Consider the following 25,884-nt stretch of genomic DNA (forward strand, 5'->3'; position numbering starts at 1 on the left):
AGGATTACTATGATTCAGTTCAGTATCAAATGAAATTATATATATGTCTACAGTATATACATACACACATACACACACACATACATCTATATGATTATGTGCAAAACTTACCATACAGGGTGTCCCCAAAGTCTTAGTTCAATTTTAATCTTTAATAGCTTGAATCTTAGAGCAAAAATGAACTAAGATTTTGAGGACACCGTACATAAAAATGATTTGTTGTTGTTATTGTGTGTACTTGCTGGTCATTTGACATGGATCTCACAATTAAAATACCTACCATTAAGTTAATGTTTACAGGTCTAAATTTAAACAAAACAAACCCTTGTTATTCTTAGCCCCTTCTGTCTCTTTTTCATCCACATCCCCTCTGGAAGTAGAAAGAAGCCTGCTAAAAACTGAGAGATATTTTGCATTTTATTTTGTTCTCTTTTTGTTTCACGAGTTGCCACTGTCGAAGAATAATTTATCACCAAGACACCAACTTATACCTAGTGATGAGCCTCTCTGGAACGAGCTAGGCTGGTTTTCAGAAAGGTACTGGACGGCTCCTCCCCTCCCCCCCTCCCCTCCCCTCCCCTCCCCCCCTCCCCTCCCCTCCCCTCCCCTCTCCCGTCGCTGCAGACGTGCTCCCTCCACCGCCCGCTGGGAGGCGCCTCTAGGCGCGAACTGGCACGGCAGGGCGGCGGGCGCGAGCTCGCTCCGGCCTCGCTCCCGTGCAGGTCGGCGCCGCGCGGGTGGGTGGGATTGTGGAGGAATCGCAGACGCCGGGGAATCGAGGGTGAGGCGACCGGGCTGGGAGAGCGGTCATGGCGACGACGGTGAGGGCGGCAACAGCAGCGGCGGGGGCCGGTTTTTCCGGCAGCAGCGAGGCGCGGAGGCCACCTTCCCCTCAGGACTGAGGTCGGGGCCACCCAAGCCCTTCCCTCAGGCCCCGGCCCCGGCCCCGGCCCCGGCCCCGGCCCCGGCTCCGGCTCCGGCATGGCTGGGATCATCAAGAAGCAGATCCTGAAGCACCTGTCCCGGTGAGAGCCCCGGGCCCGGCCCGCCCCCTCCCCGGGTCCCTTCGCTCCTAGTGGCCGCAGGCCGGGCCGCTTGACACCCCCGGGTGTAGGCGCTCGGTGCCCCACGGGCGGCCCGCCTCTCCCTCTCCTTCCCTTCTTTCTCTTTCTCCCGTGTGTGTGTGTGTGTGTGTGTGTGTGTGTGTATACATGGCAGATCAAGGCACCCACAGTCCAACCCCCGCATTTTACAGAGAAGGAAACCGAGGCCCACAGAGGTGAGGTGACATGCCCCAGAGTCACACACAGTTGGAAAATACCAGAGTCATAATTTGAACCCAGGTCTTCCATTGCTTCTCTTTGGGGATCTCCCACCTCGTGCTGCTGGAGCTCCCCACCCTTTTAGCCCAATCTCTTCTCCCTACCCGTCCCTTCCTCTACACTTCTCTTCGGGGCTGGGTGGTACCCCGAAAAAGTGGGACAGATCTGGAGACAGAAAACCTGAATTCAAATGCTGCGTTCCTGCCTTTCTCCCCTCCTCCCCTCCCCCGCCCCACAGTTTCCCCAGGCCGTACTCTGGATCTCTCTCAGACGAAGGGTTGCACCAGACACCCTCTAAAGACCCTTCCAGCTCTAAATCCATGGTGCTATGTATGTCTGATTCCGATGCTCCTTCTCTCCCGGCATTTTTCGCCAGCAGCTAGGCTCTTGCTCTTCTCCCCATCTTCCTGCCGCCAGACTGTTTCTTTCACCCTTAGCATTTGAATTCCTGTAGTCCCAAATCTTCATGCTCCATTATTTGCTATTCCCCCAGGCTTTCCTGCATCTGGTATTTATTCTGAGAGGCGGCCAGTCTCTATTTCCACAACCCTGTTTCATCACCCTTGAAATAGAGGGTGTCCCAAATGTCTTAGTGCAGTTTCGAGCTTTATTATTTCTGTATGATCCTGTATACATGCTATTCACCCTGCCCACCTTCCTATTTTACTCATTTGTAAGATTAGAGGTAGATCTTGTGGGGTGGGAGGAAAAGTTCGACAGCCTTTTCCTTGGAACTGGAACTCTTTCAAGACCCCTGCAAAAGAAAATCTGATACAATTTTGTAGCCATTTATTAAGCAATGATTTGTCCTGGGTAATCTTGTGGCTGAGGAGAGGTGGCAAGCACGACACTAGTTTGATAGGCAATTGTGGGTCTGTCCCAGCTGTTATGTTTGAAGGTTGCCAGAACTTGTGGCAAAGAGATTTAACTTCATTTCTCTCATCCATATCAGATTTGATGTGACATTGACTTAGTAATACCTTTAACTCTGGGTGTCTGTTTATATTTGGAATATAGGAACATCTAGTGACTGCCTTAGTTTGGTTCCAGGATGGTGAATCTTTATGGAAAGAGGAGAAGTTAAACACTGTAACCAATACCAGTCACTCAGACCTAGCAATAAGGCTGACCTTATTTTTCCACATTTTACCTTATGGCTTGTGGTAAATTGGTTTGATGAAAATGGAGTGAGATTCTACTGTTGCCTGGAGCATCCTTTTCCCTGGTTGACATGCTGGTCTGCTTGCCATTTTGTATTTGGATTAGTGGTAAAATTTGGTTCTAACTTTTGGTAATGGACCAACTAGGAATGTGACCTAGAGCTGGAAGGGCCTTTATTTAGATCACTGTTGTCAGATTAATGGCATATGTATATTGGGAGAGTTATAATTTTTCTGGTTAGAGAACAAGCCTCAGAATTAGGAAGACTTGGGTTCAGGGGCAGCTAGGTGGCAGTTCAACTTCTGTCTCTGGCACAAACTGGTTGAATGATTTCAGACAGATCACTGAACTTTCCAGTGTTCTAAGCAACTTTCTTAAGACTTTATATTGTGGAACAAATTCAGATGTGCATTGGTGGTTCTTAGTATACCAGTGATGTAACAGGTCCAGTCTCACCCAGCTTCTTCCTCCCTGAAAAACTGTTTTATCTAATCTTAATTTAGTTCAGTTTGTTTAAGTTCTGCTAACAGTTATTAAGTATCTGCTATGTAAAGACTTACTGTTCTAGGTACTGTGGGAAATACAAAGTTTATTTAATATACATACTCCTGCTGTGGTGTATTTTACAATTTCAGAGGGCCAAATTGCCTTTGGAAAATTGTATCATTCTTTTAGTGCCCCCCCCCCCAGCTTCTCCGTGAAATAAAGGAAAAATGAGCACTTTAAGACTAGTATTCTTCCAGGGTTAAAAGACTGTGAATCTTGTAACATTATAGCTTCTGAAGAACTGAAAATGAAACTCTCCCAAGAAGACAATGGAGAAGCAAATGGAATGTATGAGCAAGTTTGCAGTAGATTACCAGCAGGAAATTATGAAGAAGTAAAGTGAAGAATGTTATCCAAGAAATATATGAGCATAAAAGACAATGGGCTAGTCACATAGGAGAGAGAGGTATAACAGATAGACAGTTCATATGTTCTTTGGTATGCTCCTGTTGTAAAGAGAAATGATGACAGCCCCCAGGATATTTAGTAAATCCCTTGTGGTAAAATGGTATACTGCAGTAGAGGAAGGTACCTATATATTTCATGTTTATTATGAGAGGAGGGAAGTGAAGGTAGGAATAGAGAAGAAGGGATGATGGATATGAAGAATTGAGAGTAAAATAAACAGAATTTTTAGCTATGATATGAGAAGTGAGGGAGAGAAAAGAGTCAATAACAACACATGGTACTGAGGATACTGCTACTACTAATAGCTAGCATTGATATAGCTCTTTAAGATTTGTAAGGCATTCTACATACATTACCTCATTTGAGCTTCACAATAGCCCTGTGAGGAAGGTGCTCTCATTATCCTCACTTTTCACATGAGGAAGTATCCTGTCAAGAATATTGAGGATATTCTTTCTCATTGTTCAGCCTGTTGGTTATAACCATTTACAACATGACTAACCTTCAACATGAAGGTATTTGTAGAACCTATATTTGATTACATGCCACTATGGGGAGGAGAGGGAGGGAGAGAAGATTTGAAACTTAAGAGATTGTGGAACTGAATGTTGTAAACTAAAAGTAAATAAATAAATTTTTAAAAAAGAGAGAAAAGAAAAATCAATTAAATAGAAACAAAAAGAATATTGAGGATAAGAGAGGGCAAGTGGCTTGCCCAAGGTCACACTGTAACGGGTCTGAGGTGGGATTTGAACTCTTGTCTTCATGACCTCAAGTCCACCACTCTACCACCTAGTGACCTCAAGGATAAAAATGAAACAGTACTTGCCCTTAAAGAACAGCTTATAGTCTATTGGAGACGACACATACACATGAAAATGTTTAATGTTAGGGTTAGGAGGACTGGGTAAATGGTGGTACTATTATCAGAAGTAGTAGTAATGTAAGGAAGAACTTGTTTAGGAGAAAAGATAATCTTAGCTTTGGACATATTTAGTTTTGCAGGTGGGACATTCGATTGGAAAGTGCTAAGCCTGGAGTCAGGAAGACTTGAGTTCAAATCCAGTCTCAGATACTTAGTGGGCAAGTCATTTACCCTGTGTCTACCAGGTTTTCTATATCTGTAAAATGAGGATAATAATGACACCTACCTCACAGGGTTATTGTGAAGATAAAATTTGATATTTGTAAAAGCACTTTGCAAGCATAATGAGCTATACAAACAGTTGGGTTTTTAAAAAAATCTTTAGAGAGAAGATAGGTAGTAGAAAGGACCAAAAGAGTTACATATGTAAAATGCTTTACAAATCTTAAAATGCTATATAAATATTGTTATCATTATTGTTATGGCAATTGTAGATGTGTTGTCTGGAGCTCAAAAGAAAGGTAAAGACTAAAGATATTGATTTCAGAGTCACTTTTATGAATGTGATAGTGGAACCTGTGGCTATGAATGAAATTGCCAAGGACAAGAATGTAGTGTGAGAGGAGAGATTGAAAGACATGACTGACAGAACTTTTTTTAAGGGGTTGGTAAGAGATAGAGGAACCAGGCAAGGATACTGGAACAGAAATTTTTAGAGAATAAGTTTTTGAAGCCATGGAAAATGTAGAGCAGAGCATATTGCATAGGGAAGGGAGAGTATCCAGTAGACTGAAGTGGTTCACCAAATTAAATGCTGCTAATTTGTTTGTTCTCTTGAGTGTCAGGTTTTCTGGTTGCCTTAAGTTTGAGGATAAATGAAAGAGAATACTGAAAAGTTCAGCATGGGCTAAATTACAGAATCACAGAACTTTATTTTATTTTTATTCTTTTTGTTTTTAAATCACAATCATTTTCAGATATACCCCTCCTTTTTATAAATTAAACCCTCTTTTCCCACAAAGAGAAACAGTTGATTGAAAACAAGGGACACAGTGATCACATCTGACAATACATGCAATATCTTGCCCTTATAATTCCTTACTTATAGGGGTAGGATGTTTCATTTTCTGTTTTCCAAGAACATTTTTTTTAATTATACAGAGTTTGACCTCCTTTTGGTGATCTTTTAATCTTGCATTGTTTTAGTCACTGGAATAAAATAATTTTAGAACTTAGAAGTCATCCAGTCCAATCTGTATGTATTTCAGATGAGGAACCTGAGACCCATGAAAGTTAATTGTCAAGTTTATACAGTTCATTAGTAGCTAGGACTAAAAACCTTGACTCCACTACTGGCTATGTGCTCTTTTGATTATAGTAGAAATGATTTTCCCTACTTTCTATGAAGAAAATGTTTTTAAGGACAAATAATTAGTGCTGTAAATTGACTTGAATTCTCAAGAAGCAAGATCCTTTGAACATAATTATGTTGGCCTGTGTGTGTTGGGGATTAGAAAGGAGTTTTTGTCTCCTCTGTATTCAGTCAGTTGTAGTAGCTGAGGAGGTTTCTCTCTGGGAACCATTCCAGAAGCGGTACTGCTGCAGGTGTCTTGTAGGTAGGTCATATTCCTAAGGATCATATGGTCCTGTTTCCTGGACTGTGGCAGGAGTATGAAACAAAAATTATCTAAGGATTTACTGATAGGTACTGCTTGCACCTCAATAGTCAGCTTGGTCTCAGTCCTTCTTGGTTCCATTCCTTCTCAAGCAAAAGCTTGCCAGGGACTGTAGTCCGGAAGTGCTACAAAGTATTGAACTGCCAGTGCCTGGAACAATAGGCTCTAAACTGTTAGTGTAGGGCCAGAGAACCAAGGAACAGTAGGAGTGGGTCAGGTCATCAGGAAAAGACACATAAGTGTGGGGGGCTGTGTAGCACTCCATGAAGCCTGAGGAAAAGAACACAGCACCCAGCTAGAGACAGTTCTGACCACCCAAAAGTGAGTTGAGGCAGAAAGACCTAGACAGGTGAACCATGAATTGCTCAGTGTTGGAGAAGGCTGAGATACTTTGAGATCCAACACCCAAGGAAACCACAGTCAGAGGAGAAAGAGTTAGGAAGTGAGTGATAATAAAAATAAAGGAGGAAAAAAGACTAATGATTTCAGGAAGAAGAAATCTCAAAGACCTTGAACATAGGTAAATAAACAGGAAAAATACAAGGAAATATGGCTTACAGATCTAGTGAATGAGTTTAGGCATGCATGGATAAGTACTGCAAAATAAAGGGAAATGATCCAGTACTTGAGAGAGAGGACCATATGGAATTTGAAGAGAGCACAGAACCACAAATCACAACATACTTTTCCTGAATGGTTTAAAAGAGAAATTAGAATTTTTGAGAGCAAGAGTTTATGTCCTGCACAACAAAAATAATGAACACAATAGAAAAAATTTGAATCTGTGATAGCAAGCCTCACCAAAAAAAAAAAACCGAAACAAAGAACAATGGATTGAGAATGCCTAGAAGAAGAAAAACAAAAAATTAATGTAAAAGAAAATATGCTCACTATTCAAACAGAACATAGTGAACTCAAAGACAATGCATGGAGACAATCTAAAGATCATAGATCTCTGAGAAGAATACAACAGGACCAAAAAAAAAAACCCCTTAACACTATAGTGAAGGAAATAATACAACTATCTGGAACTTCTGAACATAGAAAATGAAATTCCAACTGAAAGAATTCACAGATCACCTCCAGAAAAACAAAAACAACACAATTGAAGTTTACAAACTCCCAAGTCATGGAATGGCTAAACTTAACAATTCAATCCAGAAACCACAAGTTCTGCAAGTCATCTGGAGAAAGACCTCCAAAACAAAGGAAGGGACCTTTGAATAACATTAAGACTCTTCTTCATTCACGAGGAAAAGGAGGTAGTAGAATGTGTGGCAATGCCATCCATCACGATCTGTCCTGCGAACATGTGTTTAACTTTATGGGACAAAAGATTCAGTAATAAAGAAGAGTTTAAAAGATTTTTAGAAAGATAATCAGAACTGAAGAGATTATTTGCTTCTCAAACACCTCAAATAGAAAAGCAGGAGTGAATAAATGCAGCAAGCAAAGACAGCTATAGCAACAGAGTGACAACAGAAAGATTGGTAAGAACCGTCATTCTAAATGTATACAAGGAGACGGGGTGAAGGCAGAAATCTGGTAGGACTGATAGTGAAGAGGTGGACAGGGGGCATTATAGGTAAAGGCTTCTTTTGTGGGATTACATTATAGCATGTGATGGTACATGCTAGGGATGGGGGAGAACAGTAGGGGAATAGAGAGGACTATGTGATGTGGTAGGATCAAGTCAAAGGCTACCAATGAAGTGAAGGTTATCTTTATGGTCTCAGAAAGAGAGGAGCCTCAGGAGGAGTGGGTGGAGGGGAGGAGGGAGGTCTTACTTTAAAGGTAGGATGGGGTTCCACAGATAAACACTATTAGGAGTGAAGGGAGATGAGGACCTGACACTGGATTAGGCCTGAGGGATTTGGTGCTTGAAAAGTCTATTTGTCCTGGGAGGGATTGGGGTAGAGTTGAAACCCCTGGGGGCAACTAGTATCCAGAGGATTTGATACAGCCTGAACACCCGGAGATTTCCAGGTAAATGTATAAGAAAGGCCAACAAGAATAGGTATAGATCAGTGGTGGAAGAGGGACAGTACCATGGGACTGTGTCCTCTCTGACATCTTGTTGGTATTATTCTGAGAGTGAGGCACAATGAAAGAGGGGAATCCTTGGAGTAAATCCTACCAGGTAGTGGCAGAAAGCACCTAGAGGGGAGAACCTACAACTAATTCCTTGGAAGCTTTGATTGTAGGAAGAATACAGAAAAAAGAGAGAAACAGATTATTATAGGGGTCATGGATCAGAAAATGAAGATCTAGAGTAAAGAGAAAGAAATGGATAATGATGAGAGTAAGAGATATCCGTTTTGGAAAGGGGCACAAAAAAAGAATTTTAAAAAATGAATAGAACTAGCCGAAAGGGAGAAGAGGAGTGGACTAAGGAAAAAAGAGGGACAAGAAATATATAACCAGATAAAAGCAAAAAAGAGAGAGATACTAATAAAGGGTAAGGGATAACAGATGAGAAGAGGGGATCAGAGGTGAGGGGAAGACAACCAGTGAGAACAGGGCAACATTAAAAAAAAAAAGAACATAATATTATGTTTACAGTGGAAGGGGAAAAATTATAACTTGAAAAAAAAAGTTTTAGAGACAGATGGAAGAAAATATAAACCTGAATAATTCTTATAAATTTAAATACGAATGGACTAAACATACAATAAAATGAAAAAGAGTGACAGATTGAATAAGAAAACAAAACCTTACAATCTGTTGCTTACAAGAAACATTTAAAATACAAAGACAGACGCAAAATAAAACTGAGGGGTTGGGAGAAAATTTACTATGTATAAAGTGAATCAGAAAAAAAAAAGCAGGAATTACCATCATACTATCAGGCAAAACAAAAACAAACATTCAAGAAATAAAAAAAGAAAAAAGAAAAACTATGTTATTGTGTGGGGTACAGAGACCCTAACCCAAATTGACTACTTGGAGACCTCTCAAAGTGAAGGTAGAAAGTTTAATTATAATCTTGTGAGAAGCAAGCGGTCCAGTCACTGGAAAATAAATCCAGGGAGAGGAGACCGCCATACAGAAGCCAAGGCTGGGTTATATAGCCGAAAACCACAACCCTCCCCTTCCTCATGTAATCTTTTAAATTGATTGGCTGTTCTGTTAACATTCCCTTATTTGGCAGGTGGGGTGACAAGGGGATTTCCAGAGTTTCATTTTTTTCCCCCAAGGTCACCTAACTGAGGCCTAAGGCTTCACATACTTTAGCAGATAGTCTCTGAGAAACCACATTACCTGCTCCTTCCCCCCCTCTCCCCCAGCACACAATCCTTCCTCTTCTATACCCTACTGTGGTTTCTCACTAGAAATTTCTCAGAATTCTTTCACATTCCTTCTCCTCAAATAATCAGAGCATATTTTCACAATGCTTCTCTAAGTCATCGGTTCCTTCTGGTTCATCCCTTGTGGTAGTAGGTACTGGTTCCCAACCTTGTCCTTTTACAACCATCAGTCTAATTCCCTCAATAGTCTTTGTCTCCAATCTGATCATTTTGGTGAGGGCAGTTCGCACTATATTTGTGATCAACTTGATCATACACAGGAGGCATACAGGAATCAATATAATCCTACTAATAGCTACAAGCAGAAACCACAAGGCCTGTTTCCACCAACTTCCTCCAAACCAGGACCACCAAGATGTAGTAAAAGGTGACCACCAAATCTGTACAGGGACATGTGCTGATTTCCGTATATCTTGTGTAATTTCCTTTACTACAGCCCCGTTATTGTCAATTCTCATGCAATAATTGGATGAATTGAGCTTCCCACATACCTCTCTGTAATATAATGCCAAGGAAAGGCAACTTCCCAAGGTTCAAAATACCAGCATAGGTGCTCTCCATTTTATTCAGTGACAAACCAAGAACAGAGAAGATCAAAATATGACATCATTCAAAATACAGCATTTACTAAGGGTGATTAAATAATCTCCAAGTACTACCCCACCCCAGGACCTTCCATTCATTCAATCAATTACAAAGTCCCTGTTCTAAATACTACTCTACCCGTGGGCTGTACCTTCATTTAGTCTACCACAAAGCCCCTCTTCTCAAATGGAGATTAGTTTCCAAACATAAGTAAAGTACATTCATTTGTTCAACCATAGAACACAAAAAGGTCAAAAGTTCCCCACCCCTGGATCACAATTGAATCTACCCCAGAGTTACATCAAGTTTAAGCTCAGCACTTAATACCCAAATGGAGGTCTTTTCTTCATCTTGACAGGAGGCAAGTTCTCAGCAATCTTAGTTCTTGGGGAGACAAGGCTTAGCAAAGCCACAAGATACATTGCCACTCTCTTTATTAATTCATCCTCTGTCTGCAGAACAGTCCTAGAAGCCCTGAAAACATTAGCAAAACCCTCTCCCAGGATTTCTGTAAACATACAACAAGAAAATCCTTCTTCAGGGCTTCTGAACCAACAGAAAGTTTCCCAGACCCCTGCAACAACAGCACTGTCCTTCACCAGTGGACAGTATTCACTCTCTGTCTGCAGGACAGTCTCAGGAGCTCTTAACCAAAAGCCAGGTTCCAGGACTTCTTCAACAACAGGACTGTCTTTCACCAGTGGACAAATCTGGCAAAACAACATCAAAACAGACAGACAAAGTACCAGCAAAACAGCCGTGTCTCCTCAGTCCTTGGCAGCTCCGGGGGCAGGTCTCAAAAGTCCAGGGCAATTCAAAGTGGCCCCCAGAAATCCTCTCAGTCTCTCTCTGCCTCCACGAGGGTGCTGCTTCCAAAAAGTTCTTCTGCCTCTCTCTTGTGTCTCTCCAAATCTACGTCACCAGCTCCTCCCAGTTCAGGACTCTCTTTTCACATCAACAAGTCCATCCCACAGGTGGGATTAACAAGCTCTGGGTTTTAACATAATCAATTTGAAAACCAAGCCAATACAGGGGGATCTTTATATTCCATTACTATCACACCCTCCTTCTTCAGCTAAAAGATAGTCTAATACCTTTGAAGTTTCCCCACTTTTCTTAATTCTAATTCCCGTTGTTGCATTGACAACATACAAGGGGGGAAGTCCACTTTATGAGTGCAGATACAGAGATTCAAAAGAAAATAATAAGAAACAATTGTCCCTTCCAAAGTCCAAAAGTCTATTTTCACACTATTATCTGGCAGGGGTATACCATCTGATGGAAGTCCTTGCTTAGGGTCATCCATCTTCAGTTCTGCATCCCAGCCTCTCTTTCTTCTGCCTTCTTTCATTCATTTACCTACAAAAGGAACCTTGGAACCAATCTAAATGATCACTCCAGAACCCTTATCATTCTTACAAAATTAAAATTGGAGTCTTGGTCAATTGTCATGACCATACATTAAAATCAGTTTGTTTGTTTTATATTTTGCATTAATCCATTATTAATTCCTCCACTGGGAGAATGGGATTTCACTAAGGGATTTACATTAAGCTCACAATTCAAAACAATTCAAACAATTAAAATTTTACCAAGTACAAAAACTATGCTCCTTTTAACATTGACTAATTATGAGAAAGCTGAGACAAGTGTGATACTAACTAAATAACAGAATGATATTCCCACAAACGCTTGATCTATTTGTCCTTACACTATTACAAAGAACTAAAGGACCTTGATTTATACAGGAATACCTATACTAAATCCTAAGCCAAATAGCTTTATCTTATAGTAATTTGAGATGTCCCAGAATCAAGTATTTAATAGATTTGTTGTTGTGTTTTCAAAACTTTTGATTATTGAAATTTGAAAATTATTGAAATGAGGGAACCATTTTCCCCAACTTCAGAATGTCAATTCCAGGCAAAATGTATACCAGGCTGCAATCTGCATTGAGCCAAGCTCAGAGTCTGTCAGGTGTCACTGGGAGGGTTGAGTCAGGAGAATCCTACCTCAGCTCATGTAGAACAGTTGTTCTCCTGACCTTCTATACCCATACTTCACAGGGCTTCCACCTGTACTTCATAGGGTCTGGCATCATGGATCAGTGGCTCAGATAGCTTGGATAGCCTTTCTTAATTCCCATACCTGGAGTTAGACTCAGAGGAATAGTCAGTTAACAGTCCCATCAAATCTTAAATAACAAGCTCCAACAGTTTGATATGATTATAATCTCACATTGGTTAAGAAACATCTCTAAAGTGAGCCTCAAATAACCTGAATTCATTTCTATATTTATTCTTGTTCATAAAAATCAAATCTCCCATCAGGATTATAAATGATTGCTTTAATAGATTTGCATCTACTTCCCAAGCTTCCCTATCTTCCTGGGACTATGCTTAATCTGAACTCATACTGTAATTCCTATTTCTAACCAAATCTTCATTTATCTTCTCAACCCTCTGATCTCTATTACTAACTGTTCTGTACTAGAATCCTAGAGTAAATAAACAAAGAAGTTAATGTCTACCTCACAAGCTAATTAATTATGTATCCAATTATTCTCAAAAATATTCTGGAAGAAGGTCCTTAAAACCGCAATATTTCATGATTTGCCTTATGCCTAACTTTCCATTGAACTGCCATAAAGATGAAAAATAGGGACCTGATTCGACAAAGCATCAACATGCACTATAATCTGTAATGTAATGCCAAGGAAAGGCAACTTCCCAAGGTTGAAAATACCAGCATGGGTGCTCTCCATTTTATTCAGTGGCAAACCAAGAACAGAGAAGATCAAAACATGACATCATTCAAAATACAGCATTTACTAAGGGTGATTAAATAATCTCCAAGTACTACCCCACCCCAGGACCTTCCAATCATTCAATCAATTACAAAGTCCCTGTTCTAAATACTACTCCACCCCTAGGCTGTAACTTCATTTAGTCCACCACAAAGCCCCTCTACTCAAATGGAGATTAGTTTCCAATCTAAGTAAAGTACATTCATTTGTTCAACCATAGAACACACAAAGGTCAAAAGTTCCCCACCCCTGGATCACAATTGAATCTACCCCAGAGTTACATCAAGTTTAAGCACAGCACTTAATACCCAAATGGAGGTCTTTTCTTCATCTTGACACAGGCAAGTCCTTAGCAATCTTAGTTCCTGAGGAGACAAGGCTTAGCAAGGCCACAAGATACATTGCTAGTCCCTTCATTAATTCATCCTCTGTCTGTAGAACAGTCCTAGAAGCCCTGAAAACATTAGCAAAACCCTCTCCCAGGATTTCTGTAAACATACAACAAGAAAATCCTTCTTCAGGGCTTCTGAACCAACAGAAAGTTTCCCAGACCCCTGCAACAACAGCGCTGTCCTTCACCAGTGGACAGTATTCACTCTGTCTGCAGGACAGTCTCCAGACCCCTGCAACAACAGCACTGTCCTTCACCAGTGGACAGTATTCACTCTCCGCCTGCAGGACAGTCTCAGTAGCTCTGAACCAACAGAAAGGTTCCCAGACCCCTGCAACAACAGCACTGTCCTTCACCAGTGGACAGTATTCACTCTCTGTCTGCAAGACAGTCTCAGGAGCTCTTAGCCAACAGCCAGGTTCCAGGACTTCTTCAACAAAAGGACTGTCTTTCACCAGTGGACAAATCTGGCAAAACAACATCAAAACAGACAGACAAAGTACCAGCAAAACAGCCATGTCTCCTCAGTCCTTGGCAGCTCCGGGGGCAGGTCTCAAAAGTCCAGGGCAATTCAAAGTGGCCCCCAGCAATTCTCTCAGTCTCTCTATACCTCCAGGAGGTGCTGCTTCCAAAAAAAGTTCTTCTGCCTCTCTCTTGTCTCTCCAAATCTACGTCACCAGCTCCTCCCAGTTCGTGTCTCTTCAAGTCAACAAGTCCATCCCACAGGTGGGATTTAACAAGCTCTGGGTTTTAACACAATCAGTTTGAAAACCAAGCCAATACAGGGGGATCTTTTCTATTCCATTACTACCACATAATCCCAAAACCTTTTTACCTTAACATCAATTTATTCTCATCGAGTTGTAATATACTACAAAGATTTACCAGTACTCACATACATAAAGGATTCCCTTTAACATCTTTCCTTTCACAATTTTTGAACTCGTCCTGGTAAAGCCAATTGTTAGAGATCCTTTTTATCCTTTTGTACATAGACTTGCTACTTCTCAGCAAGTCAAGTTTATTGTTTAGGAGCTTCATAACTAAAACAAGCGCCCTTCCCAGGCTGAATGACCTTGCCTAATAGAGATAATTTCTAGGGGCTTTGGCAGTTTTACAACATCATACAACATCATGCAGGAGGACTGTTGTGAATGAGAAGAACTAGTCAAAATAAAGTTTTCATCCAGTCTCCGCCTTTCCACATACAGTAATTAATTAACAATTTTAGGTTTTAGCATTAAAACAGTAGCCAAATAACTTACCATGTTTCCCAGATAATAAGACACTGTCTTATTATTTTTTTGGACAGAAAAACACCAGAGGGCTTATTTTCAGGGGAGGGCTTATTTTAAGAACATTGACAGCAATTTTAATAAACAGGTAAATGTGAACAAAAAAATGTACCTTTATTCAATAATGATCATGTCATCTTCTTCAACAACATCGTCATAAGTGTCCATACCCTGAATTCCATCCTGGATGTCTTGTGCCTCCATTTCCTTCAGAAGAAGTGGACCCAATCTGTCATGTCCAGCAATATAGCTCTCTTTAAATGAATATGTCTTGTCCAGGTAACCTGCTCGTAGTGCCTTGGCAACACAGCTGTCAGTAATTTTATCCCATGACTTCTTCACCCAAGTCACCACTTCTTGCAGACAGGGCTTCACAAAGTTTCCACGCTGATTTCTTTCCATTCTATTTTCAATGTAGTCATTGACTTCCATGCACAAATGGTCCTTGAATGGCTTGTTTATTGCAATATCAAGGGTCTGGAGATAGGCAGTCATTCCTGCAGGAATCATTACTTGATCTATTCTTCTCTCTGCAAGGAAGTTCTTCATTTCTTTAGCGCCGGTGAGTGCTGGCTGAATCCCAGACTATCAGACCTCTTTGGTTACCTCGCATAACAAGTGGCAGCATTAAATCAACCCACTTTCTTATAACGGCTTGTGTACACCAGGCTTTTTCGGTTTCAAGAACATAAATGCCAGATACACGTTCAATCTTATCTTTCTTGCCCTTACTGATGATTAGAGGTGTGGCTTTCTTTCCATCCAAACGAATTGCCAAAACACAGGTAACCCGTACACTTTCATAGCCAGTGGTGGGAATGTAGATTGACATTGCACCCCTGTGATGAATTGTTGTTTGAGATCCTTGTCCCATAAACACTGCAGTTTCATCCATAGCAATCATATTGCAGTTTTGGTACTTGAAAATGTCGATCCTATCAATAACGGACTTGAATGCAAGTGCACGTTTAATAACTTCAGCATCTTCCAGCTTAAACAGTGTTGTTGGTCTTCTTAGGGACAGTTCATACCATTGAAGGAAACTGTCCAACCAGTGTTGTGATGCTTTGAATCCTTCTGAGACCATTTCAAACTCTGGTGCCATTGAAAGGGCAAATGCTTGAATATCAGCCCTGTGCACAACCAAGGCCTTTGCTCTCCTGTCAGCAATCCATTCACCAATGAGGATCTCCAAGTCAGGATATAAGGGCTGCCGACCTGATCCAGACCTGCGCTTTTTCCCTTTTCCCTCATCCACCTGTTGATTGAGGTTATTATAATCTGCTCTCCATTTTCTGACCATTCGAAGATCCAAAAGCTTTTCTTTACAGAAAACTGCAAGATTCTTGCCATGTGACTCCTCTACAATTGCTTTCTTATACTCAACAGTATTAGCTCTTCCTTTTTGTACTCATGTCTGGGGGTCAAAACAGACAGAATAATAAAATTATGACCATCAGTCCTTCTTTTCACTCCATCATGCCCCCTGAGTTCTTCTTTTTTCCTCCATCATGCCCTTTTTATCCTCCATCATGCCCCCTCACTCCCACTTACATACCGGGTTTTTATGTTGTCCTGCGTCAGCCTCCTCCGCGGCACTGCTCTCGATGGCGCCAGCAAGCAAATCACTGGGGAAGAACAGGATGACGCGCTCACTGCTGCAGCTCTGATTGGATGCAGCTCGGAGCATGGCGTGCGTTTCACCCCGGGGGGGGGGACAGTGCATACAGAGGGTACCATAATGTAGCATGTAGCGCAGGGGATCACCTTCACTACAGTAGCAATCTCAATAGCGCTTATTTTGGGGGGAGGGCTTATTTTAGAGGAATCTTACACAGTAAGGGGAGGGCTTATTTTCGGGATAGGTCTTATTATCGGGGAAACACGGTAGTTAACAATCTTACAAGTTGAAAATCTTAACTGAAGCTTCCTTTTAAACAAAGACAGACTTGGAAGCTTATGATTTCCCAAATTACAATACTATAAGACTTTAAGAGAAATTGCTTCTCATACAACATAGATAATACAACTGTTTACCACTAACAATATCATAAACAATTATTATGTTCTTAAATTTGAACTTTGAAATAAAAACAAATGAATTACCAATCTGGTGACCTTAAAACTCCAGTTTTTGAAGTTACACAGAACTAAAGTTTTCTTGGTGCCACACAATCGATCAACTTATCGCTAGAAGTCAATTACATTCTGGAATCTCACATAGATGGTGAATGTGGTGATCCATAAACCAAGTGCAGAGGCTTTTCTCCTCTCGCCACAATTGCAGAGCCTGGTTGTAGACCCAGGATTTTCCTAGAAGTGTGGGTTTCAGGGTACCTAGGGACCCAGGGCTGTTGCCAGTAAGGCCCTCGATATAGCTGCTGTGCCTCCCCCCCACTTTTTTTTCAAGTGGGGGAGGGTAACTCAAATTCCCTACTATTCTTCAGCACTGTCTTTCCTTAATCTGATCTGGTGGGAAAGGCTTTATCAAAATCTGCTCAAATGTTTTTAGCTGTTCTAACTTACTCCCATAAATTTCACTTATGTGTCCACTCCTTGGAAACTTCTTTGAAAGTGAGAGCTTTGAATCTGCTAGTCAAGTGAGTGGGGCCCTGGTATCCCCTTCTGTACTGGAGAGCTCAAAACTTCACCTCTGAAGTGTCTCTTTCACAGATCTATGTATTTTCCTAATTTACCTCAGTGCCAAATACTATTTATGTTTAGCATTGAATTAGGAGTGACATTCTTCAAAAATGACCAGAATGTATTCAGTTGCCTTTCAGTTGCATTCTGATACACAAAACTTTTCTTTTTTTTAGGTGAGACAGAAAATAGTTAAATATTCATCTGTCTACCTCTTTGATCTGAGGGGAGAAGATTCCTTCCTTTCTTATTGCCTTCTCCTCACTCCACTTGGCCAGGTTGGAATGAAGAGGAGGAGATTTTCAGACTTTTAAAAAATCTTAAAACTTCTATTCACACTTTTCAATTGCAAATAACTTATACCTATCTTAACTTCCTATCCATGTTACTTTCTTTGCTACATGCTTAAACTTCCTTGCTTTTCCTATTGTCTACTCATCTTTCTGTTGGACTTTGATTAAAGCCTTTTTAAAACTACACATACCTTATTTCTTTCTAATTCTGACCTGATACTTCTCCTATACTCTTAGACCTGCATTTACCATCATATAACCTAAACAAGTATTTGTTTTTTTTTTAAATCCACCTGATGGAAGAGGGAGGGGGAGACAAAGAGAAAGCTGCATTCCAAGAAAGTTCAACAGTAGCTCTTCCTGTCCTTGAATAAAGAGGCTGTTAGTTACACAGACACTGTTATACAGAAACACAAAGAACAAATATACAAGCCAGTTTCACTTGATCATTTTTTTTATCCTTCCCTTTATATTTTGGCAGCTCATCCCAATTCTATAACCTATCTCCCAAGGGACTGTTAGCCAGCACTTCCTGACATTGCTTCTGATTTTGGGGTTTGGACTGCGTTTTCCCCATAATTTGACAAGGACCGCCCTTAGACTGCTCTATATTCCATATTATCTCAACAGGGGTTGCCCTTCTGCCAGTAGTCACCTGACAGTGTTCTCAGAGAGTCCTTTCCCCTGGAGTCGTTTGCAGTCCATTTCACCACACAGTTTACGTGTGACGCTCTTCCCTTCCCATCTCCCTTGACCCAGCCAATTGACCCCCCAGACTCCTGAGTGCTTCCCTTTGGGCTACATGAATGTAGGTTCTCCTGACTGCGAGCTCAATGAATCCAACATCTGCACACGAAGCTTCGGATACGTCACTTTCACTTTCTCCTTCACTGAGTCTCTCTACTTCAGGCATTTTGCTCTGCAGAGAGGAGAAACACCACCATGCTCAGGAGACCACAGGAACAAAGTGTCCCACAGGCACCTTCCTTCAAACAGGGGTGGTGGTCAGTCCCCGCCGAGTCACATGATCCTGGTACATGAGCCCCCAAAACTGTGTGGGGCAGAGACCCTAACCCAAATTGACTACTTGGAGACCTCTCAAAGTGAAGGTAGAAAGTTTTATTAGAATCTCGTGAGAAGCCGGTGGTCCAGTCACTGGAAAATAAACACAGGGAGAGGAGGCTGCTGTACAGAAGCCAAAGCTGGGCTATATAGCCAAAAAATTGCGTGAAAACTGCAACCCTCCCCTTCCTCATGTAATCTTTTAAGTTGATTGGCTGTTCTGTTAACATTCTCTTATTTGGCAGGTGGGGTGACAAGGGGATTTCCAGAGTTTCATTTTTTCCCCCAAGGTCACCTAACTGAGGCCTAAGGCTTCACATACTTTAGCAGATAGTCTCTGAGAAACCACATTACCTGCCCCCCCACACACACACACACATTATGATGAAAGGGACCATCGACTACAAACCAATATTAGTAATAAGTATATGTACTCCAAATACCTTAGCATCCAAATTCATAAAAGAAACATTAACTGAGCTTCAAGAAGATCTATACAATAACACAATAGTGACAAGAGACTTTAGTACTTCTCAGTAAGTTTCAGGTAAGTCCAACAGAAATGAGGGAAAACACAACTGAACAAATTTCTGAAGAAACTAGAATGAAAAGGCTTATGGTCTTTTTAGTTTTTTAAGGTCTTTTATGTCTTCTTAATGGGACAGCAAATGAATATACATATTTATCTGCACAACATAGAGCTTTTACAAAAACTGACCATGTGCAAGGTCACAGAGATATTACAAACAAATGTAAAGAGGCAGCAATAGTTAATATATCATTTACAAATTGTAGAATTAATGGTGTGCATATATAAATTTTTGTCTTTTCAGTCTTTTATTTTTTTCACTTAAAAGGATTTTATTTTTTCCAATTACATGTAAAGATAGTTTTCAGCATTTATTTTATAAGATTCTCAATTTCAAATTTCTCTCCCTCCCTTCCCTCTTCCCTCCTGAACATAGCAAGCAATCTGATATAGGTTATGTAGGTACAATCTTGTTAAACATATTTCTACATTAGTCATTTTGTTAAAGAAGAATCAAAACAAAAGGGGAAACCCGCAAAAACAGTGAAAATAATGTGCTTCAGTCTGCATTCAGACATAGTTCTTCTCTGGATGTAGATAACATTTTCCATCATGAATCTTTTGAAACTGTCCTTGGTCAGTGTATTGCTGAGAATAACTAAGTCTGTTATAGTTGAATATTGCACAACTATGTACAATATTCTCCTGGTCCTGCTCACTTCACTCAGCATCAGTTCATGTAATTCTTTCCAGGTTTTTCTGAAATCTGCCTGCTCATCATTTCTTATAGTATGCATGTATTTTTTAAGACTCTCGGCAATAATAGTATTATCTTGCTCCTCCCCTCCCAAGAGTTATGGGTTTCCTACTTAACCTGATGTACTGTAGCATTACATTTCTTGTCCTGCCCTTGAGAAAATTATCTGCCGACATGATATACTCCGTAAAAAAATTTTTGCAATGAGATGATAAAGGCAACATTTTTATTATATAAAAGGATCATATTCAGAGATATAAGAATCACATTCACATATATAAGAATGAGCAAACCCTGATAAATGGTCAAATGATATGAATATATGTAGCTTTCTAAAGAAGAAATCCAAGCTATCAATAACCATATAAAAATTACTCTATACATTAATAATTAGAGAAATCCAAATTAGACCAACTTTAAGATTCTGCCTCACATACTCTTCTACAAAGTTGACCAAAAAGGAAAATGACAAATGCTCAAGGACCTGTGGAAAAAACATTAATATACTGTTGGTAGAACTGTGAACTGCACTGGCCATTCTGAGAACAATTTGAAACTATGCCAAAAAGCTATTAACTACATATATCTGTTAGCCCAGCAATAGTACTACTAGGTCTATATTCCTAAGATATCAAAGAAAGAGGAAAAGATTCAAATGTTGTTGTTATTCAGTTGTTTTTAGTCATATCCTATTTTTTGAGACCCCATTTAGGGCTTTCCTGGGAAAGATAGTGGAGTAGTTTGCCATTTCCTTTGCCAAATGTACAAAAATATTTGTAGTAGCCCTTTTTGTGGTGGCAAAAAGATTGGAAACCCAGGGGGTGCCTACCGTTGTAGAATGGCTAAACAAGTTATGGTATATAAATATAATGCATTGTGCTGTTAGAAATGATTAAGGAAACAGTTTCAGAGAAACCTGGGAAGATGTGTATGAGCTGATCGAGAGTTAGTTAAGCAGAACCAGAAGAAGAATGCATATAATAACAATAATATTGTAAAGATGATCAAATTTGAAAGACTTTGGAGCTCTGAGCAATACAGTGATTCATCATGGTTCCGGGGGACTTATGACGAGACATGCCCACATCTGCACTCAATCTCCACTGAGTCTATCACCTTCCTATTTTGGAGTAGATAGTGGTGATGTATGGACAGGCTGAGACAGTTTTTTTGGACATGGCCGATTTGAGAATGTGTTTTATTTTGTGACACATGTTTGTAGCAAGGGTTTCATTTTCTTGTTTTCTCTTGGGCAGTGAGGGGTCAAGGAGATAAGACAGATCTTCACTTGGAAATAAACTATAATTTGCTTTTTTAAAAAGTAAAGGGTCACGCCATTAAAAAAATCACTTTACCTTGCCATTTCTTCAAGTAGTCATATATATTTTCTTCCCTTCACAACCAAACTCCTAGAAAGGGTTGCCTGCATTTATTGCATTCATCTCCTCACCCCCCACTTATTTCCTAATCTGTTTTAGTATGACTGTACCCTACTACTTGATTGAAACTCATCTTTTAAGCCATTGTTCTCTTTTTAAAAGTTTTATTAATGCCTTTTGTTTTTTTATATCATAGTCATTTCTGAAAATGTCTGTTCTCCCCTCCTAGTCCCAAGATTGACCTTCAGTTGTAACAAAGAAAAGAAGTTGTGCAAAACCAGGTGACAAATCTTCCCTATGTGCCAGTTTGTACAGCGTTATCAGCCTCTAATTGCAATGGTCTTTTCTTGGTCTTCTTTATAATTGAATTTTCTGTGGCTTCTGTCTTCCTAGACATTCTCTTCTTTCTTGACTTTGGTGACACTTTTCTCTTGGTTGTCCTTTACCTGTCTAACTATTCCTTTTGAGCCTACTTTGCTGTGTCATCATCATCCTTTTACCACTGTGGAGGCATCCTTCAGAATTCTGTTTTGGGCCTCCCTTTCTCTCTGTATTCTCTCCTTTGATCATCTCATGGGTTTGGTTATCATCTCAGCTCTTCCCAGGTCTCATGTCTGATTTCCAGAATGGTATTTCCAACTGCTTGCTAGATAGCTTCATCTAAATTTCCCATAGGCATCTCAAATTCATCATGACCCAAAAGGATAATATTTTATTTAGTGTTAATAAACCCAGGAACATAAATTACTTGAAGGAGAACTATTTGACAAAAAGTTACTGTGATGAGAAAGCAGAAACAAACAGGTTAAGTGACTTAACCAGAGAGTCAAGTAAGCTAGTAAGTGTCTGAATCTGGATTTAAACTCATGCCTTCCTGATTCAAGGTCCAACCCTCTTTCCATTATACCATCAGCTACCTCCTAACCAAACAAGGGATAGAGGTGATCACAAAAGATAAAATAGGGAATGATGATTATGCGAAATTTTAAAAAAGAACAAAATCAATGCAACTAGGATAAGAAAAAGCATCTATTTGGGAAAAAGATCTTTACATCAGATATTTCTGTTAAGGGTCTTATATTCAAGAAATATAAGGAAATAACACAAGACAAAGAGTTCAGTAGATAATCCCAGTATATAAGTGGTCAAAAGCTATAAACAAACAGTTCTCAAAAGAATGTCAAGCAATTGGTAATCATATGAAACCTTGCCCCACATCATTAATAAGAGAAATGCAAATCAAAATAATTCTGAGACTGGGGTGGCTAGGTGGCACAGTGAATAGAGTACCGGCTCTGGAGAGTCAGGAGGACCTAGATTCAAATCCAGCCTCAGACACTTAACACTTACTAGCCATGTGACCTTGGGCAAGTCACTTAACCCCATTTGCCCTGCCTTCCCTCTCCAAAAAGCAAAATAATAATAATAATAATTTTGAGATTATATATATATATATATATATATATAATATAAATTGGTAAAGATTATGTTGGAGAGGTTGTGGGAAGACAAGCACACTAATATACTGTTGATGGAGCTGTGATTTGGTGTGAACATTTTGGAGAGCAATTTGAAATTCTACTTAAAAAACCAATTAAGAAGTATTTATTAAGAACCCACTGTACTCTAGGCACTGTGTTCAGTGTTGCAAATTCAAGACCCAATATGAAATTGTTCCTCTTCACATTCCATCAGGGAGGCAATGTGTGTGTGTGTGTGTGTGTGTGTGTGTGTGTGTGTGCTTGTATGCACATAAAGAATTAAAATATCAGATGATTTAGAGTAGGAACTTTTAATTTCATTTTTATTCAGTTAATAAGCATTCATTTTCTTTTCCCTCTCATGTCCTTCCCAGCCCCCATTAAATGAAACAGAAAAACCTTCATAACAACCCATTTTGTCTTTCCTTCTGCTTGATGACTCCTAACCCTGTTCTTAATCCTTACCATTATGTTTAATCCTTCTACCCCTCATTTCTTTCCCAGGCCATCATCCCTCTATTGCTTATACTCTCTTCCCTTCCCTATCTCTGCTCCTTAGTGAATAAGTTCAATTCTACAGTGTTTTCTACACTTGAGTACCTTTGCCACCTTATCCTGTTGATTATCATGCCTTGCCATACCCCAACCATGGATTATTCACACCATCCACTCCTTTTGTTCCTGTTCATGTGCTGCAGAACAGAGCTATATAAAATCATGAACCCACACTGACTGGTTTCACTACAAATTTGTTACATAATCTCAACTCTGCCCTCAGTGCAGCAAGATAATCCTTTTATACTACTTTGATAGATTTATTTTCCCTCTCATCACCATAGTTATTCCAAACCTTTTCATTTCTCTTTAGGCTTTCTATGGCATGCCCACTGTCTCAGTTAAGAACATTGCCTCACACTTCACTGAAAAAATTGAGGCCATTTGCCTCATTGCCATTATTTAGAATAAGCATTATCTATATATAACTATAGAGGGGTTAGAGTAACTTAGTTTTATTTAATTAAAATTGTTAGCCTTGTACATAAATAATCAGGCTTAATAGTTTACTCATTTAGAATGGAAATCTTCTAAGAATGTGAAAAAAGTAGAGGGAACATGATGGATACTATTGCAAAAAGTTTGTTTTTTAAGATAGAATGCATGCATTTTTCCTTAGAAATAAAGTTATAAGTAGTAGATAGTTTCCTAGGTAGGGTCATAACAAGTAACCCATAATGTATTCTGCTCAACTTGTAATAGTGATGTCCTTAATTCTAAAAAAAAAAAAATAACTTTCCTCTGATGTAGGACCAGCTAAGGCAGAATTTTGAAGTCTACAGTTTCTCCTTGGAATCTTCCTACCCCTTTGTACTCCTCTTTGTAAATACATAGAGCCTTCATGATGCCCTAAACCTTTTAGTATGGTATTCCACTTAGATGCTCCATTAAAAAAATTATTTTTTTCATCTTATCGCTCACCTACACAAAATCCCTGTGCACTTAGTGGATTGGCTCTTATCTGATGGGATAAATATTAGGAGATTTCTTAAACTAATTTATATTCTGTGAATGAATGTGAGCCCCTTACCCTTCTCAGAAATATTTGCGTTTTTGAAATTATGATTTAATTGCCCCAAATAAATCTCTAATTTAGTGGCATTTCAGATTATATAATATAACAAGGTGAAATGACAAAATTCAGGGAACTGTAGTTGGAGGAGTTTTGTAAGTAGGAAGACTTTTATATAGGCAGGCCAGCTCTGCCTTAGGGGAACTGTCTCTAATGTCAGTAGTCATAATTTATTTCTGTTGTTAATAGCTTATTCTCTTACTTCACATCTCAATTCACAGATTCTTTAAAAATTGCCAAGTTTTTCTGTCATGATTCCTGTGAGAATAGTGCAGCAAGGGTTGTAGAATATCAGTATTTATGAATTTCATATCAGTTAAGGACTACTTTTTTATGATTTCAGAGAAACAAAACTGCCTAGAGGGATAGTCCTACCCAGGGCAACCAGATTCTTCTTTCAACTAAATCAATACTCTTCTAGTTATTGATAGAGGTTTACTTCCCAAGTTTCTCTTCAAGCTTTCTCTTTTCAATATAATAATACCTATATTAACAAAATCTATCTAGTTATGTCCTTTGTTGTTAGAAACCTTTTCAGAGGTAGAATTGATCTCAGAAACTTAGGGTTGCATTCAAGCATCTGTATTCTATCCCTACTGCATCTTATTATGATACTTTTCCTTATAAATATAATGACCAGAGGGGTGGAGCCAAGATGGCAGAGAAAAGGCAGGGAGTCACTTGAACTCTTCCCCAAATTTCTCCAAACACATTTAAATAATGCTCTAAAACAAATTCTGGAGTGGCAGAACCCATGAAAGGATAGGTGAAACAATTTTCCAGCCTAAGACAACTTATAAGGTTGACAGGACAGGTCTGTCACACTGGGGTGAAAGTGGAGCACAGTGCAGCAAACCAGGAGCAGGCCTTGGGAGTGACAGAATCAGCAATGACAGTGGCTGTTTCTGTAGCACTCATCATATAGACAGTAAGGAGGTTGAACAACTAGTCAGAAGGAGATTACAGGGATCACTCTGATGAAACTGGGGCAGGACTCTGTGGCTTTGCTTATACTTGAATTTGAATTGCAGTCCTGAGTCTTAGTCCCAGCATGAAGAGGAGCACTAGCACACCAGAGCTTGGGGCCACATTGGAGCAGGGAACCTCTTCACAGCTCCCAGGTAGAAAAGAGTGCTTGTGGTTGCTCACAGATTGGAGTGTAGGCCAGCAGAGTAGTAAAGACATCTCTCTTTAGATCATGCCACCTTGGAAGAACTGAAAACATAGAAGTATCTCTAGAAAGTATCTCTGAAAATAGCTGCATAAAACCCTTGAAGTTTGGAACAGCGTGCCCTCTAATCCTGGAAGCAGAGCCCAACTTTAGCAAAGACTTAAAAGTCAAGAAATAGCCTGGTAAAATGAGCAAAAAACATTAAAAAAAATCTGACTATAGAAAGTTATTGTGGTGACAAGAAAGATCCAAACACATAAATAAAAGATAACAAAGACAAAACTTCTACATCCAAAGCCTCAAAGAAAAATATGATTTGATCTTAGACCATGGAAGAGCCCAAAAAGGATTTAAAAAATCAAATAAGAGAAGTAGACGAAAAATTGGGAAGAAAGATGAGTGATGTAAGAAAATCATGAAAAAAGACTCAACAGCTCAGTAAAGGAGGCTCAAAAAAATATGGAGGAAAATAACACTAAAAAAATAGAATAGGCAAAATGTTAAAAGAGGTACAAAAATCCAATGAGAAGAATGCCTTGAAAAGCAAAACTAAATGGAAAAAGATATACAAAAATTCAC

At 39.7% G+C, this 25,884-nt stretch overlaps 1 protein-coding gene across 2 annotated transcripts in view; it reads left to right on the forward strand.

The window, feature by feature from the left end:
• Positions 1–713: 713 nt before the first annotated feature.
• BLTP3A (bridge-like lipid transfer protein family member 3A) overlaps positions 714–25,884 on the forward strand; it is an 88,783-nt gene continuing 63,612 nt past the window's right edge. Inside the window, exon 1 of one of the 2 annotated variants that reach the window (XM_069073493.1) lies at positions 714–1,025. In XM_069073493.1, coding sequence (XP_068929594.1) covers positions 982–1,025 — 44 coding nt within the window. In that variant the 5' untranslated portion in view covers positions 714–981. The remainder of the gene's footprint in view (positions 1,026–25,884) is intronic. The other variant, XM_069073492.1, reaches the window with a different exon arrangement.

The sequence above is a fragment of the Petaurus breviceps genome, unplaced genomic scaffold (genome assembly GCF_028583685.1).
Source record: "Petaurus breviceps papuanus isolate PSGF00001 unplaced genomic scaffold, PetGlider_PUasm1.0 90865, whole genome shotgun sequence".
Taxonomy (NCBI): Eukaryota; Metazoa; Chordata; class Mammalia; order Diprotodontia; family Petauridae; genus Petaurus; species Petaurus breviceps.